This window comes from Procambarus clarkii, chromosome 15 (assembly GCF_040958095.1).
Source record: "Procambarus clarkii isolate CNS0578487 chromosome 15, FALCON_Pclarkii_2.0, whole genome shotgun sequence".
Classification (NCBI taxonomy): Eukaryota; Metazoa; Arthropoda; class Malacostraca; order Decapoda; family Cambaridae; genus Procambarus; species Procambarus clarkii.
In genome coordinates, this window is record NC_091164.1 from 4,690,500 (window position 1) to 4,704,486 (window position 13,987).

At 45.8% G+C, this 13,987-nt stretch overlaps 1 protein-coding gene across 1 annotated transcript in view; it reads right to left on the bottom strand.

Moving 5' to 3' along the window:
- LOC138364853 (myb-like protein V) overlaps positions 1 to 10,208 on the bottom strand; it is an 11,527-nt gene extending 1,319 nt beyond the window's left edge. The window contains exons 1-3 of the mRNA XM_069324835.1: positions 10,153 to 10,208; positions 9,287 to 9,575; positions 3,663 to 5,003 (exon numbers count right to left, since the gene is read on the bottom strand). Of these exons, the coding sequence (XP_069180936.1) occupies positions 3,663 to 5,003; positions 9,287 to 9,575; positions 10,153 to 10,208 (1,686 nt within the window). The remainder of the gene's footprint in view (positions 1 to 3,662; positions 5,004 to 9,286; positions 9,576 to 10,152) is intronic.
- Positions 10,209 to 13,987: the final 3,779 nt, after the last annotated feature.

The following is a 13,987-nucleotide window of genomic DNA, read 5'->3' on the forward strand; positions in this document are numbered from 1 at the left end:
GAGAGAAGGAGATTAGAGAAGAAGAGAGAGAGAGAGAGAGAGAGAGAGAGAGAGAGAGAGAGAGAGAGAGAGAGAGAGAGAGAGAGAGAGAGAGAGAGAGAGGGCTGTGGCGGCAGTAGCTTCAGTCCCTGAGCCCATTATGTGCCTCTGTAACCCTTTCCACTACCGCCCACAAGATGGGTATGGGATGCATAATAAATGAACTAACCCTAAGATTACAACCGCAAGCAAATGTATCCGTGTTATTTTTTTTTTTTTGAGGGGGGAAGCGAGAGCAGACGAAAATCGATGTACAGAGACGAAGGATAAAGAGTTCTCAATCCCAAAGATAAGACAAAATGTCAACTAACGTTAGAAAGTTCCTTTTAAGCTAATTGAAATTAATTATTTTTGATGTTCTCTATTTGGCCTTGAGGCTATGACGCCCCGTGGGTCCGCCATGTTCAGAACTGGCTGTCATTTTTGGGGGCCAAATGGCGTTCTTTTTAAATTGGAGAACACGGCCATAGTGCATCCCAAATTGGTCCCCTGTGGAGCGTTACTCCCCCCCCCCCCCCCCGTTGGGAAACACTGTCCGGTATAGGTACTGTGGAGTTCTTCTGTTCTATTCGTAATATAACGCTTTCCATCTTGCTTTTCGTATTTGCTTTTACGTATCTCCTTTCGAACCATTGTCTAGTGTGAAGTTAGCTTCCTTGCACTTTCTGGCCATGTCTTCCATTTCTGGAGAAGTGTGTACTCACCTATTTGTGCTTGCGGGGAGGTTGAGCTCTGGCTCTTTGGTCCCGCCTCTCAACTGTCAATCAACTGGTGTACAGATTCCTGAGCCTACTGGGCTCTATCATATCTACACTTGAAGCTGTGTATGGAGTCAGCCTCCACCACATCACTTTCTAGTGAATTCCATCTGACACTAAAAAAGTTCTTTCTAATGCAAAAGCTCGACATAAGAACTTAAGAATAAATGGCTCTGCAGAATTCACCAATGGTTAATGACTGACATATTTTTAAGTATTGATTATAATCATAAATTGATCTTGATGTGATGTTATTTTATAGTGTATAATGTGAAGAGTAGAGAGATAAACGTGGAAGAGAGAGAGAAGTGAGATAGAACACACACTTGTATTATTAAACACATGTTTTGTATATAGCCAGAGGGAGACGCGCCTGACCCGCTGTCAACACTCGCTAAACATTTCTTTGACTCAGCGTGTGTGTGTAAGTCTCAAGTGTGAGACTTACACACACAGAATCATGCGACCTGAGTAAGTGTGAGTCTTTGACTCAGCGTGTGCATGTCTCAAGATGTACGACACAGCTTGAGACATGCACACACACACATGCTACACTCACACACACGCTACACTCACACACACGCTACACTCACACACACGCTACACACACCACACACACACGCTACACACACGCTACACAGATAAAAAGTATCTGGGATTGATTATTAGAGATGTGACGCGTGCGGTGGAACGTAACACTCTGGGAGTATGAGAATAATTAATAGCCTTATTGATCCGTTGCATTTTGTTTGTCTAAGAAAAAAAGGTGACTTAACCTTTGACCGCGAGATTTGTTTGTAATGTGTCTACTCAATGTTTGGTTTGTTGGTTTGTAATCTTTTTAAGCTGTTGAATAAAATAGTTTTTGTGACATAAGATTTAAAGTTCAGTGTTCAGAGTACTCAAGGGAATAGATGGATAGCAGATAGACCACACAAGGGGATAGATGGATAGCAGATAGACCACACAAGGGGATAGATGGATAGCAGATAGACCACACAAAGGCATAGATGGATAGCAGATAGACCACACAAAGGCATAGATGGATAGCAGATAGACCACACAAAGGCATAGATGGATAGCAGATAGACCACACAAAGGCATAGATGGATAGCAGATAGACCACACAAAGGCATAGATGGATAGCAGATAGACCACACAAAGGCATAGATGGATAGCAGATAGACCACACAAAGGCATAGATGGATAGCAGATAGACCACACAAAGGCATAGATGGATAGCAGATAAACCACACAAAGGCATAGATGGATAGCAGATAGACCACACAAAGGCATAGATGGATAGCAGATAGACCACACAAAGGCATAGATGGATAGCAGATAGACCACACAAAGGCATAGATGGATAGCAGATAGACCACACAAAGGCATAGATGGATAGCAGATAGACCACACAAGGGGATAGAAAGATAGCAACCAGACCACACAAGGGGATAGATGGATAGCAGATAGACCACACAAAGGCATAGATGGATAGCAGATAGACCACACAAGGGGATAGAAAGATAGCAGCCAGAGCACACAAGGGGATAGAAGGATAGCAACCAGACCACACAAGGGGATAGATGGATAGCAGTTAGACCCCACAAGGGGATAGATGGATAGCAGTTAGACCACACAAGGGGATAGAAGGATAGCAGATAGACCACACAAAGGCATAGATGGATAGCAGATAGACCCCACAAGGGGGATAGAAGGATAGCAGTTAGACCACACAAGGGGATAGTGGATAGCAGATAGACCACACAAGGGGATAGATGGATAGCAGTTAGACCCCACAAGGGGATAGATGGATAGCAGTTAGACCCCACAAGGGGATAGATGGATAGCAGTTAGACCCCACAAGGGGATAGATGGATAGCAGTTAGACCCCACAAGGGGATAGAAGGATAGCAGTTAGACCCCACAAGGGGATAGATGGATAGCAGTTAGACCCCACAAGGGGATAGATGGATAGCAGTTAGACCCCACAAGGGGATAGAAGGATAGCAGTTAGACCCCACAAGGGGATAGATGGATAGCAGTTAGACCCCACAAGGGGATAGAAGGATAGCAGTTAGACCCCACAAGGGGATAGATGGATAGCAGTTAGACCCCACAAGGGGATAGAAGGATAGCAGCCATAGAGACACAGAGGTACCATACACCAGCTCCCTCTCTCACCTTGTCACAACGTACAAAATTTGAAGTACTAACCTAACCCAAAAGTCGTACGTACCCCAACCCACCCACCTAACCCAACGCACCGATGCAGAGAAAACGTGGATATCTGTGAGCCGCTGCTACTATTTGATAGCACCCTTTATCTTGTACGTTGGAGGACTGGAGCGTTGAGAGTGAGGGGGGGGGGAGGGGTGCCTAGGCTTCTCTTCACCATCACTTGTCATGCTGAACCCGGCCATAGAATTAAGAGTCCTGCGCGCTGTCCAATCAGCTACCAGACCCCCTTGTGTGTGTGTGTGTGTGTGTGTGTGTGTGTGTGTGTGTGTGTGTGTGTGTGTGTGTGTGTGTGTACTCACCTATTTGTGTCTGCAGGATCGAGCATTGACTCTTGGACCCCGCCTGCAGGTGTGTGTGTACTGTGTGTGTGTGTGTGTGTGTGTGTGTGTGTGTGTGTGTGTGTGTGTGTGTGTGTGTGTGTGTGTGTGTGTGTGTGTGTACTCACCTATTTGTGTCTGCAGGATCGAGCATTGACTCTTGGACCCCGCCTGCAGGTGTGTGTGTGTACTGTGTGTGTGTGTGTGCCTGCCTGCGCCCGGCAGAGGCTCGAGTAGGTCTGGAGCCCGCGGCTCGAGTCCAACAGCACCCTTCCATGAGGAAGGGTGACCTCGGAGGGCGCCTCACATGACTCCCGCCTAAGAAAAACACTCCGTGAGTTTGAGCACCGCGATGCATAACTTGCGATGCTTTCTTTGTGGTTTCCAGGGGGACTTGCGATGCTTTCTTTGTGGTTTCCAGGGGGACTTGCGATGCTTTCTTTGTGGTTTCCAGGGGAACTTGTGATGCTTTCTTTGTGGTTTCCAGGGGGACTTGCGATGCTTTCTTTGTGGTTTCCAGGGGGACTTGCGATGTTTTCTTTGTGGTTTCCAGGGGAACTTGTGATGCTTTCTTTGTGGTTTCCAGGGGGACTTGCGATGCTTTCTTTGTGGTTTCCAGGGGGACTTGCGATGCTTTCTTTGTGGTTTCCAGGGGGACTTGCGATGCTTTCTTTGTGGTTTCCAGGGGGACTTGCGATGCTTTCTTTGTGGTTTCCAGGGGAACTTGTGATGCTTTCTTTGTGGTTTCCAGGGGGACTTGCGATGCTTTCTTTGTGGTTTCCAGGGGGACTTGCGATGTTTTCTTTGTGGTTTCCAGGGGAACTTGTGATGCTTTCTTTGTGGTTTCCAGGGGGACTTGCGATGCTTTCTTTGTGGTTTCCAGGGGGACTTGCGATGCTTTCTTTGTGGTTTCCAGGGGGACTTGCGATGCTTTCTTTGTGGTTTCCAGGGGGACTTGCGATGCTTTCTTTGTGGTTTCCAGGGGGACTTGCGATGCTTTCTTTGTGGTTTCCAGGGGACTTGCGATGCTTTCTTTGTGGTTTCCAGGGGGACTTGCGATGCTTTCTTTGTGGTTTCCAGGGGGACTTGCGATGCTTTCTTTGTGGTTTCCAGGGGGACTTGCGATGCTTTCTTTGTGGTTTCCAGGGGGACTTGCGATGCTTTCTTTGTGGTTTCCAGGGGGACTTGCGATGCTTTCTTTGTGGTTTCCAGGGGAACTTGCGATGCTTTCTTTGTGATTTCCAGGGGAACTTGCGATGCTTTCTTTGTGGTTTCCAGGGGAACTTGCGATGCTTTCTTTGTGGTTTCCAGGGGAACTTGCGATGCTTTCTTTGTGGTTTCCAGGGGGACTTGCGATGCTTTCTTTGTGGTTTCCAGGGGGACTTGCGATGCTTTCTTTGTGGTTTCCAGGGGGACTTGCGATGCTTTCTTTGTGGTTTCCAGGGGGACTTGCGATGCTTTCTTTGTGGTTTCCAGGGGAACTTGCGATGCTTTCTTTGTGGTTTCCAGGGGGACTTGCGATGCTTTCTTTGTGGTTTCCAGGGGGACTTGCGATGCTTTCTTTGTGGTTTCCAGGGGAACTTGCGATGCTTTCTTTGTGGTTTCCAGGGGAACTGGAGGCAAAGTTGGTGCGTCTGAATGCTGCTTCCTGTAGGGATATTGCGGGTAGCCTCCACCTCACACAACAGCTGGAACAGGAGGAACAGGAGGAACAGGAGGAGGAAGTAGAGACGGCTGAAGAAAAAGTTGAAGCACAAGAGATGTGATAGATGTGTCTTGGAGCATCCTCACCTGCTTAACAAAGGGTCTTATATAGCAACCCGTTCTCGCACTTTCGTATAGTTAATATTGACTTATTAAATACGTGCATATGTGACATATTAAACATACTAGTTTACCTTGAAAAGCTTCATAGAAAACATCGACCTTACCTAACCTTCTTAGTATGTTAAGATAAGCATCTTATTGCTTCGTAATTATAATTATTACTTAACCAATTATAGGTATAGGTTAAGTAATAATTGTAATTACGAAGCAATAAGATGCTTATCTTAACATACTAAGTAAACTAGTATGTTTAATATGTCACATATGCACGTATTTAATAAGTCAATATTGACTGTAAGAAAGTGCGAGAACGGGTTGTATATAGAGAGTTGTTACACAGGTAAAATACAACTTTCAGTCAGGACAATTCCCGTCGTTCGATGACTCTCTCAGTGTGACAAACGAACACAATAATTCCATTAATGTAGCAGAGTTACGGGTGTGGAGATGCCTAGTGTGGCGTTTATTGGTAGTTGGCGCGGGAGAGGCATTTGGTTTCTGGCCCCTGATGGAAATGATTCAAAACGTGATGGATGTAAGTTATCTTGAGATGATTTTGGGGCTTTTAGTGTCCCCGCGGCCCGGTCCTCGACCAGGCCTCCACCCCCCAGGAAGCAGCCCGTGACAGCTGACTAACACCCAGGTACCTATTTACTGCTAGGTAACAGGGGCTCTTATCTTGAGGTTACCTTGAGATGATTTCGGGGCTTTTAGTGTCCTCGCGGCCCGGTCCTCGACCAAGCCTCCACCCCCCAGGAAGCAGCCCGTGACAGCTGACTAACACCCAGGTACCTATTTACTGCTAGCTAACAGGGGCATAGGGTGAAAGAAACTCTGCCCATTGTTTCTCGCCGGCGCCCGGGATTGAACCCGGGACCACAGGATCACAAGTACAGCGTGCTATCCACTCAGCCGACCGGCTCCCTCCCGGTAAGTGTTATATCTGGTGACACATGTTGATTGATTGATGAAGACTAAGCCACCCAAGAGGTGGCACGGGCATGAATAGCCCGTAAGTGGTGGCCCTTTTGAGCCATTACCAGTATCAAGAGCTGATACTGGAGATCTGTGGAGGTGCGACTGCACCCTGCGTGACGGGAGATGTCTCCCGTGTGACACATGTTGGCTTCGTTGGTGATCAGGATGTGGGAAGGTGTTGAGACGGTTGTGCCTGCTCCCCGGGGCGCTCCTCACCCTGGTGGTGACTCTCCACACGGAGACAATTATTGTCATTATAATTGTATTTAATTTATATTTTTTTATATGTTGAGATAGATAAAAAGAGGGAAAGTGTGTGTGTGTGTATGTATGTGTGTGTGTATGTTTGTGTGTGTACTCACCTAATTGTGCTTGCGGGGGTTGAGCTCTGGCTCTTTGGTCCCGCCTCTCAACCGTCAATCAACAGGTGTACAGGTTCCTGAGTGTGTGTGTGTGTGTGTGTGTGTGTGTGTGTGTGTGTGTGTGTGTGTGTGTGTGTGCGTGTGCGCGCGCGTGTGTGTGTGCCCGCGTGTGTGTGTGTGCGCGCGCGTGTGCTCCTCCTCTGGGGCCGCCCCCGGCACACTGCTGGCGCGGTGGTGTTGTTGTGAGAGAGGTCAGGCTGCAGGTTGACCTAACTGTAGTGGGGCGCGGATCATGGGGTCGCCCGCCGGGGTCAACGTGCCCTAATAATGTTACCTTTACTCTTGTAGGGGTGAAGGGGGGGGGGGGGAAGGGAGGTCTACTGAATTACCCGAACCTAACCTGGGTTCGATGGGGTGGCGCGGGTTCGATTCCCGTACGAGGCAGAAACAATGGGCAAAGTTTCTTTCACCCTCAATGCCCCTGTTACCTAGCAGTAAATAGGTACCTGGGTGTTAGTCAGCTGTCACGGGCTGCTTCCTGGGGGTGGAGGCCTGGTCGAGGACCGGGCCGCGGGGACACTATAAAACCCCGAAATCATCTCAAGATAACCTCAAGATAACCTGACAGAGGACCCGCGAACAGAAAACGGGACATCACGTTAATTTCGCGAGCCGCTGCTACCTTTTATAGTACATCAATTTTTGGTCTTTGAGGAGTTATGCGTCGGAGTGCGATGTGGTCTAACATAGGACGGGTGCAGGAAAGTCCTGCACCCGTGACAGCTGACTAACTCCCAGGTACCTATTTACTGCTAGATAACAGGGGCATTCAGGGTGAAAGAAACTTTGCCCATTTGTTTCTGCCTATTGCTGAAATCAAACCCGCGCCACAGAATTACGAGTTTTTATTCACTTCCAAAAAATCTATACCACTTACGGGCTATTCATGCCCGTGCCACCTCTTATGGTGGCTTAATCTTCATCAATCAATCAATCAATCGGGTGAAGGTTGATTGACTCGGCCTATACTAGCCGAGTTAAGTACATTTTGTGTTGTATAAACGGAAGCAAACAGAAGTTGACTTCCGTTTAATATGCTTTTTTTCCGGGCTTCACCTATGTCCTTTTATCCTATTTTGTTTCACTTTAAAGAGGCTGCCTTTGTCCACCTTGTTTATTTCCCGGAGTATGTTGTATGTAGTGATTATGTCCCTGCTGTCCTCTAACGTTGTACAGTGTAGATCCGTTAATCTGGCCTCATAACTTAGTCCTCTTAATTCGGCCACTAAAAATTCTATTCAAAGTCTGAATCAAATTTTAGTACATTTCAAACCTGTGTATGTTTTAAAGTTCAGTTTTGTGCTTGAGCAGGTGTGGACTCCAGGCCGGTGCTGCGAATTCAGTATCAGCCTCACATTGGCTGTTGGAATATATATATATATATATATATATATATATATATATATATATATATATATATATATATATATATATATATATATATATATGTCGTACCTAGTAGCCAGAACGCACTTTTTGGCCTACTATGCAAGGCCCGATTTGCCTAATAAGCCAAGTTTTCCTGAATTAATATATTTTTTCTATTTTTTTTCTTATGAAATGATAAAGATACCCATTTCATTATGTATGAGGTCAATTGTTTTTCATTGAAGATAAAATTAAAATAGATATATGACCGAACCTAACCAACCCTACCTAACCTAACCTAACCTATCTTTATAGGTTAGGTTAGGTTAGGTAGCCGAAAAAGTTAGGTTAGGTTAGGTTAGGTAGTCGAAAAACAATTAATTCATGAAAACTTGGCTTATTAAGCAAATCAGGCCTTGCATAGTAGGCTGAGAAGTGAGTTCTGGCTACTAGGTACGACATATATATATATATATATATATATATATATATATATATATATATATATATATAATTATTAAAAAATATATAACTTCATATATAGGTTTTTAAATATCATTCCTGTAACAGCTTCTCACATGCCGCTGGTGGAGTCGTGTGTGCGTGTGTCTGGTGTTAATAGTGGGATGTTATCTACTAGAAAATATTTAGTTTTTCCCCTTTTCGAGTCCTGTAGCGTGCATGCCTTCCTTGTATGGTGTTTTATATTCCTGATCCCCGCCTCTCTCACTTTCCCCGTATTACACTACACTTGCTGGGGTTGAATTCTAGTAACCATTTGTTTGCGATGGAAGGGGGGGGTGGTGCCATGGGGGAGGATAGCGATGGGGAAGAGTACTATGTAGGAGACTGTAACTACGTAACTACCACCTACGTTGATGGCTTGTTACCCCCCCCCCACCCCCCTCTCCTACGTAGCCTCGCTAACCACCCCATTCACACCTAATTTGGTTCTACAATATTAATTTTCGCGTCTTTTGCAGAGACGATAGCCATTTAGCGCTGATTTCAGGGCTCAACGTCCCGCGCGGCCCGATCCTCGAGCAGATCGGCCAGGTGTCGCAATTTGCGACAAATAACAGCTGATTAGGACCAGTTCCGCCATATTTGTCTATTGGAACCCCGCGCGTTCTAAATCTAATCCTTAATCTGAGAGCTAATCTCTTCCTTGTGCAACTTGAGACAAGAACTTGTTGACTTAAGCTAATCTTGCAAGGTCGTGCAATTGAGGAGTTAATGTATCCTGGAGGTTTGTCGCTCTTTTGTTGATTGAATCGACCAATCCGTTCAAAATACGACGGATTAGTAAACAAAATGATTGTAATGTAATACTTACGTTTTCTAAGCGTGACGCACCACTTTTGTTCACTTCGAAGTGGTTTGAAGAGAGCAACCACTTAGAAAGAGAAGTGACGAACTGCTTGGAAAGTGAACTGTGGAACCACTTGGAAAGTGAACTAGGGAACCACTTGGAAGGTGAACTATGGCACCACTTGGAAAGTGAACTATGGACCCACTTAGTAAGTGAACTATGGAACCACTTGGAAAGTGAACTATGGAACCACTTGGAAAGTGAACTATGGACCCACTTAGAAAGTGAACTATGGAACCACTTGGAAAGTGAACTAAGGAAATGGTTAGAAATAGGGCTAAGGAACCACATACCAAGTGAACTAAGGAACAGCTAAAAAAATGAGCTAATGAACCACTTAGAAATGTAACTAATGAACCGCTTTGAAAGTGGTCTAAGGAACCACTTATAGCGAACTACGGAACCACTTAAAAAGTGGTCAAAGGAACCACTTAAAAAAAGAAAATGATCTAAGAACCACCAAGAAAGAGCAGCCAAAGACTCAAAGGACACTACAATATAATTCCTATGAAATAATTTCAATAAATAGACAAACATAGGAAGCCCGCCAGCCGTCTCTCTCTCGACCCGTGTTTTCGGTGCCGCCCGTGTGGCAACACTCCCCCCTCCCCCCCCACCCGGGGTACGATAACCACACATTCTTGTCACCGGACAATACTATCTCTCGGGCCGAGTGCGGCTACGATAACCCGGCTCTCGTTGTGCTCAAGTGTGGTTTAATCAATGGCAAACTTCATGGCGAGTTTGCTAAAGCCGAACGCCATTGAACGCCAGATGATATCTTGAGTACAGTAGTTGGTTCCACTCTCTTGGACTTCTCCCGCCCAAACCTGCTGGCGAAACCTCGTTGAGGAGAACACGTTCCGTGTTCTCGTTCGTAATGCATTGTTCACGCTTCTTCTTTTTAGGAGTATTATAACGCGCTTAAGGCCAGTAGAGGCTATATTACCTTTCACGCGCGATATATACGACGAACACTGATAGAACACGGGCAGGTAAGCGAGGCATTGATTCGCGGCTGGCACCTTTGACCATATATGGACGGGTGACGTCACTAGGCTGGCGTGACGCGGGGTGTGACGTACGAGGTCGACCGCCACATCGTCCAGTGAAACAAAATTCAAAATTCAAAATTCAAAAATGTTTATTCAGGTAACAGTCGATGCATAGAAGATGATGAGTTACAAAACATAATGTTTGCCCGACACGCTATGCGTACTAGTGGCTTTAGGTATTGTATGTACTACCTCTTATCTTTAAAGCTAACAGAATGTTTGTACTGTAACGCTGCTACTATGTATGTACTGTTCCTAAATATATTATTATTATTATTATTATTATTATTATTATTATTATTATTATGTTGGATTTATAGATAGACTTAGTACATATAATGTCTAAAGCCACTAATACAGCGTTTCGGGCACAATATTCATTCCTTCTCTCTATACGACAATAAACACATCAGTGACTGAAATGTTTGTGTCATTTGCAACTCATTCTGAATAACTAATCAAATTTGTTGTGGTTAATTCATTCAAGGCGCCATTAATTTGGAAAGAGGTCAGATTGTAAGTAAAAAAATTGTTTCGTGCACGACGACACTAAACAGGACCTGGGTGTACGAGGACACTAAACAGGACCTGGGTGTACGAGGACACTAAACAAGACCTGGGTGTACGAGGACACTAAACAGGACCTGGGTGTACGAGGACACTAAACAGGACCTGGGTGTACGAGGACACTATATAGGACCTTGGTGCACGACGACACTAAACAGGACCTGGGTGTACGAGGACACTAAACTGGACCTGGGTGTACGAGGACACTAAACAAGACCTGGGTGTACGAGGACACTAAACAAGACCTGGGTGTACGAGGACACTAAACAGGACCTGGGTGTACGAGGACACTAAACAGGACCTGGGTGTACGAGGACACTATATAGGACCTGGTTGTACGAGGACACTAAACAGGACCTGGTTGTACGAGGACACTAAACAAGACCTGGGTGTACGAGGACACTAAACAAGACCTGGGTGTACGAGGACACTAAACAGGACCTGGGTGTACGAGGACACTAAACAGGACCTGGGTGTACGAGGACACTATATAGGACCTGGGTGTACGAGGACACTAAACAGGACCTGGGTGTACGAGGACACTAAACAGGACCTGGGTGTACGAGGACACTAAACAAGACCTGGGTGTACGAGGACCTGGAGATGACGTTACGGCTGACACACACCCCTGGACACATACACACATACACCCGCGCCACCTCACCCAGACAGTAATACACACACACACACACACACAAACATACACACACACACTCACATACACACGCTGGCGGGAACACTTTTAGTGATAATGGTGACTAATAGTCCGGGGCAATTTCACTGGATCACGTGTTGATGTCTGTTTAAAACACACACACACACACACACACACACACACACACACACACACACACACACACACACACACACACACACACACACACACACACGTGATGTGTCTACTGTAGCCACAAGTCCTATAATTACTTAACACTTCAGGAATGCTCTTTGTGTCCAGCTACCATTTCCCGCCCCCCCCTCCTCTTCCTCTCTCCCTCTCCCCCTCCTCCTTTCCCCTCTCTCCGTTGTTTGTGGGAGATGACCTCTTTTGGCACCGACATGTGTACATGTGTACATGTGCACATTTTGACAGCGACTTCTGTGTCTGGGGCCTATGTATGTTTGTGTATAATTAAAGCGAGTGTTTCTTGGTACAGGTAAATGTTTCGTGGGGGTGTTGGTACACGCTAGTGTTTTGAGCGTGTTCGTACACGCTAGTGTTTTGAGCGTGTTCGTACAGGCTAGTGTTTTGAGTGTGTTCGTACAGGCTAGTGTTTTGAGTGTGTTCGTACAGGCTAGTGTTTCGTGAGTGTTCGTAAACGCTAGTGTTTTGAGGGAGTTCGTACAGGCAGGTGATTCGTGGGTGTTCGTACACGCTAGTGTTTTGAGCGTGTTCGTACAGGCTAGTGTTTTGAGTGTGTTCGTACAGGCTAGTGTTTTGAGTGTGTTCGTACAGGCGAATGTTTCGTGGGTGTTCGTACACGCTAGTGTTTTGAGCGTGTTCATACAGGCTAGTATTTTCAGCGCGTTCGAACTAGCAATTTATGTTTTGTGCGTGTTCGTACAGACAAGTGTTTTGAGTGTTCGTACAGACAAGTGTTCAGGGCGTGTTCTTATAGACTGGTGTTAATAAGAAAAAACAAAATCAGTTCAACAGTGTATCCCACCGCTGCCACCATTGCCAATATGATCTAGGTCCTCTAAAATAAGGGCGTCAAACATGTAAACATTACGGGCTCACCATAGCCTGTGCTACATGGAACTTTTTGTTCCAAGTAGCTGAATCTAAAAGAATAACAACATGTGAACCACTAACCTAAACTATCCGGCCTCCGATGTCCACTCGCTACTTTACCCGCACCGTATTAACTCAGCTTAAGCTAAAAGTACTGCACATGTAATGACAAATTACTGTTTTTGTCTGTTGTCGTGTATTCAAAAGGAGGCACTTGTAATGCACGAAGGTTGTAAATGTCAGTAGATACAAGTTGTTTATGGTTATAGGGGGCCTCGTAGCTTGGTGGATAGCGCGCAGGACTCGTAATTCTGTGGCGCGGGTTCGATTCCCGCACGAGGCAGAAACAAATGGGCAAAGTTTCTTTCACCTTGAATGCCCCTGTTACCTAGCAGTAAATAGGTACCTGGGAGTTAGTCAGCTGTCACGGGCTGCTTCCTGGGGGTGGAGGCCTGGTCGAGGACCGGGCCGCGGGGACACTAAAGCCCCGAAATCATCTCAAGATAACCTCAAGATCTCAAGATAGGTAAACCGGATGAGTTTCAGACTCGTATTGAACATGGCGGCTCTGAACTGGGCTGTTCCCTTAGGCAGTCAAGCAGTTGTTATGAGAAGCAGCGTTAACTGTTGTTCACCTTGAACATAGTTATGCTAGCCAAGAAACTAACAATGAAGAGCGTCGGGTTCTACAAGAAGAGTGAACAAAAAAGTATGTACTTTTCTCTCGAAATATAAAAACCAATATGTTTTGAAAACCACAATTGGCTGTTGCCAGAGACTACAACATCCGGGCGACACCATATAGCTAACCAGACCCACAAGTGTCTTAGATCTACAAATGACAAATAATCCAGGCGATAAAGTTAACGAGTTGGAGTAGTCATTAGAAATAGCAGTCAGTTTTCAAGAGGAAACTAGATTTATTCCTCCAAGGAGTGCCGGACCAACCGGGCTGTGGTGGGTATGTGGGCCTGCGGGCCGCTCCAAGCAACAGCCTGGTGGACCAAACTCTCACAAGTCAAGCCTGGCCTCGGGCCGGGCTTGGGGAGTAGAAGAACTCCCAGAACCCCATCAACCAGGTATCAACCAGGTATCAGTATATACAAGTTTTCAACGAGTCATCGAGGCAGCATTTAAGGCAAGCTACTTGACTGCTCATGACAAAGCTGTGTGTGTGTGTGTGTTTGAGGCATTTCTCCGAAGCTTAGCTTAAAAAATGCATGTTGATGGCTTGACAGTGTATTTGCCTGGAGAAACGGTAAGCTTTTACAAATATAAACCTCTCATAAAATACAATTGCTGAGAGAA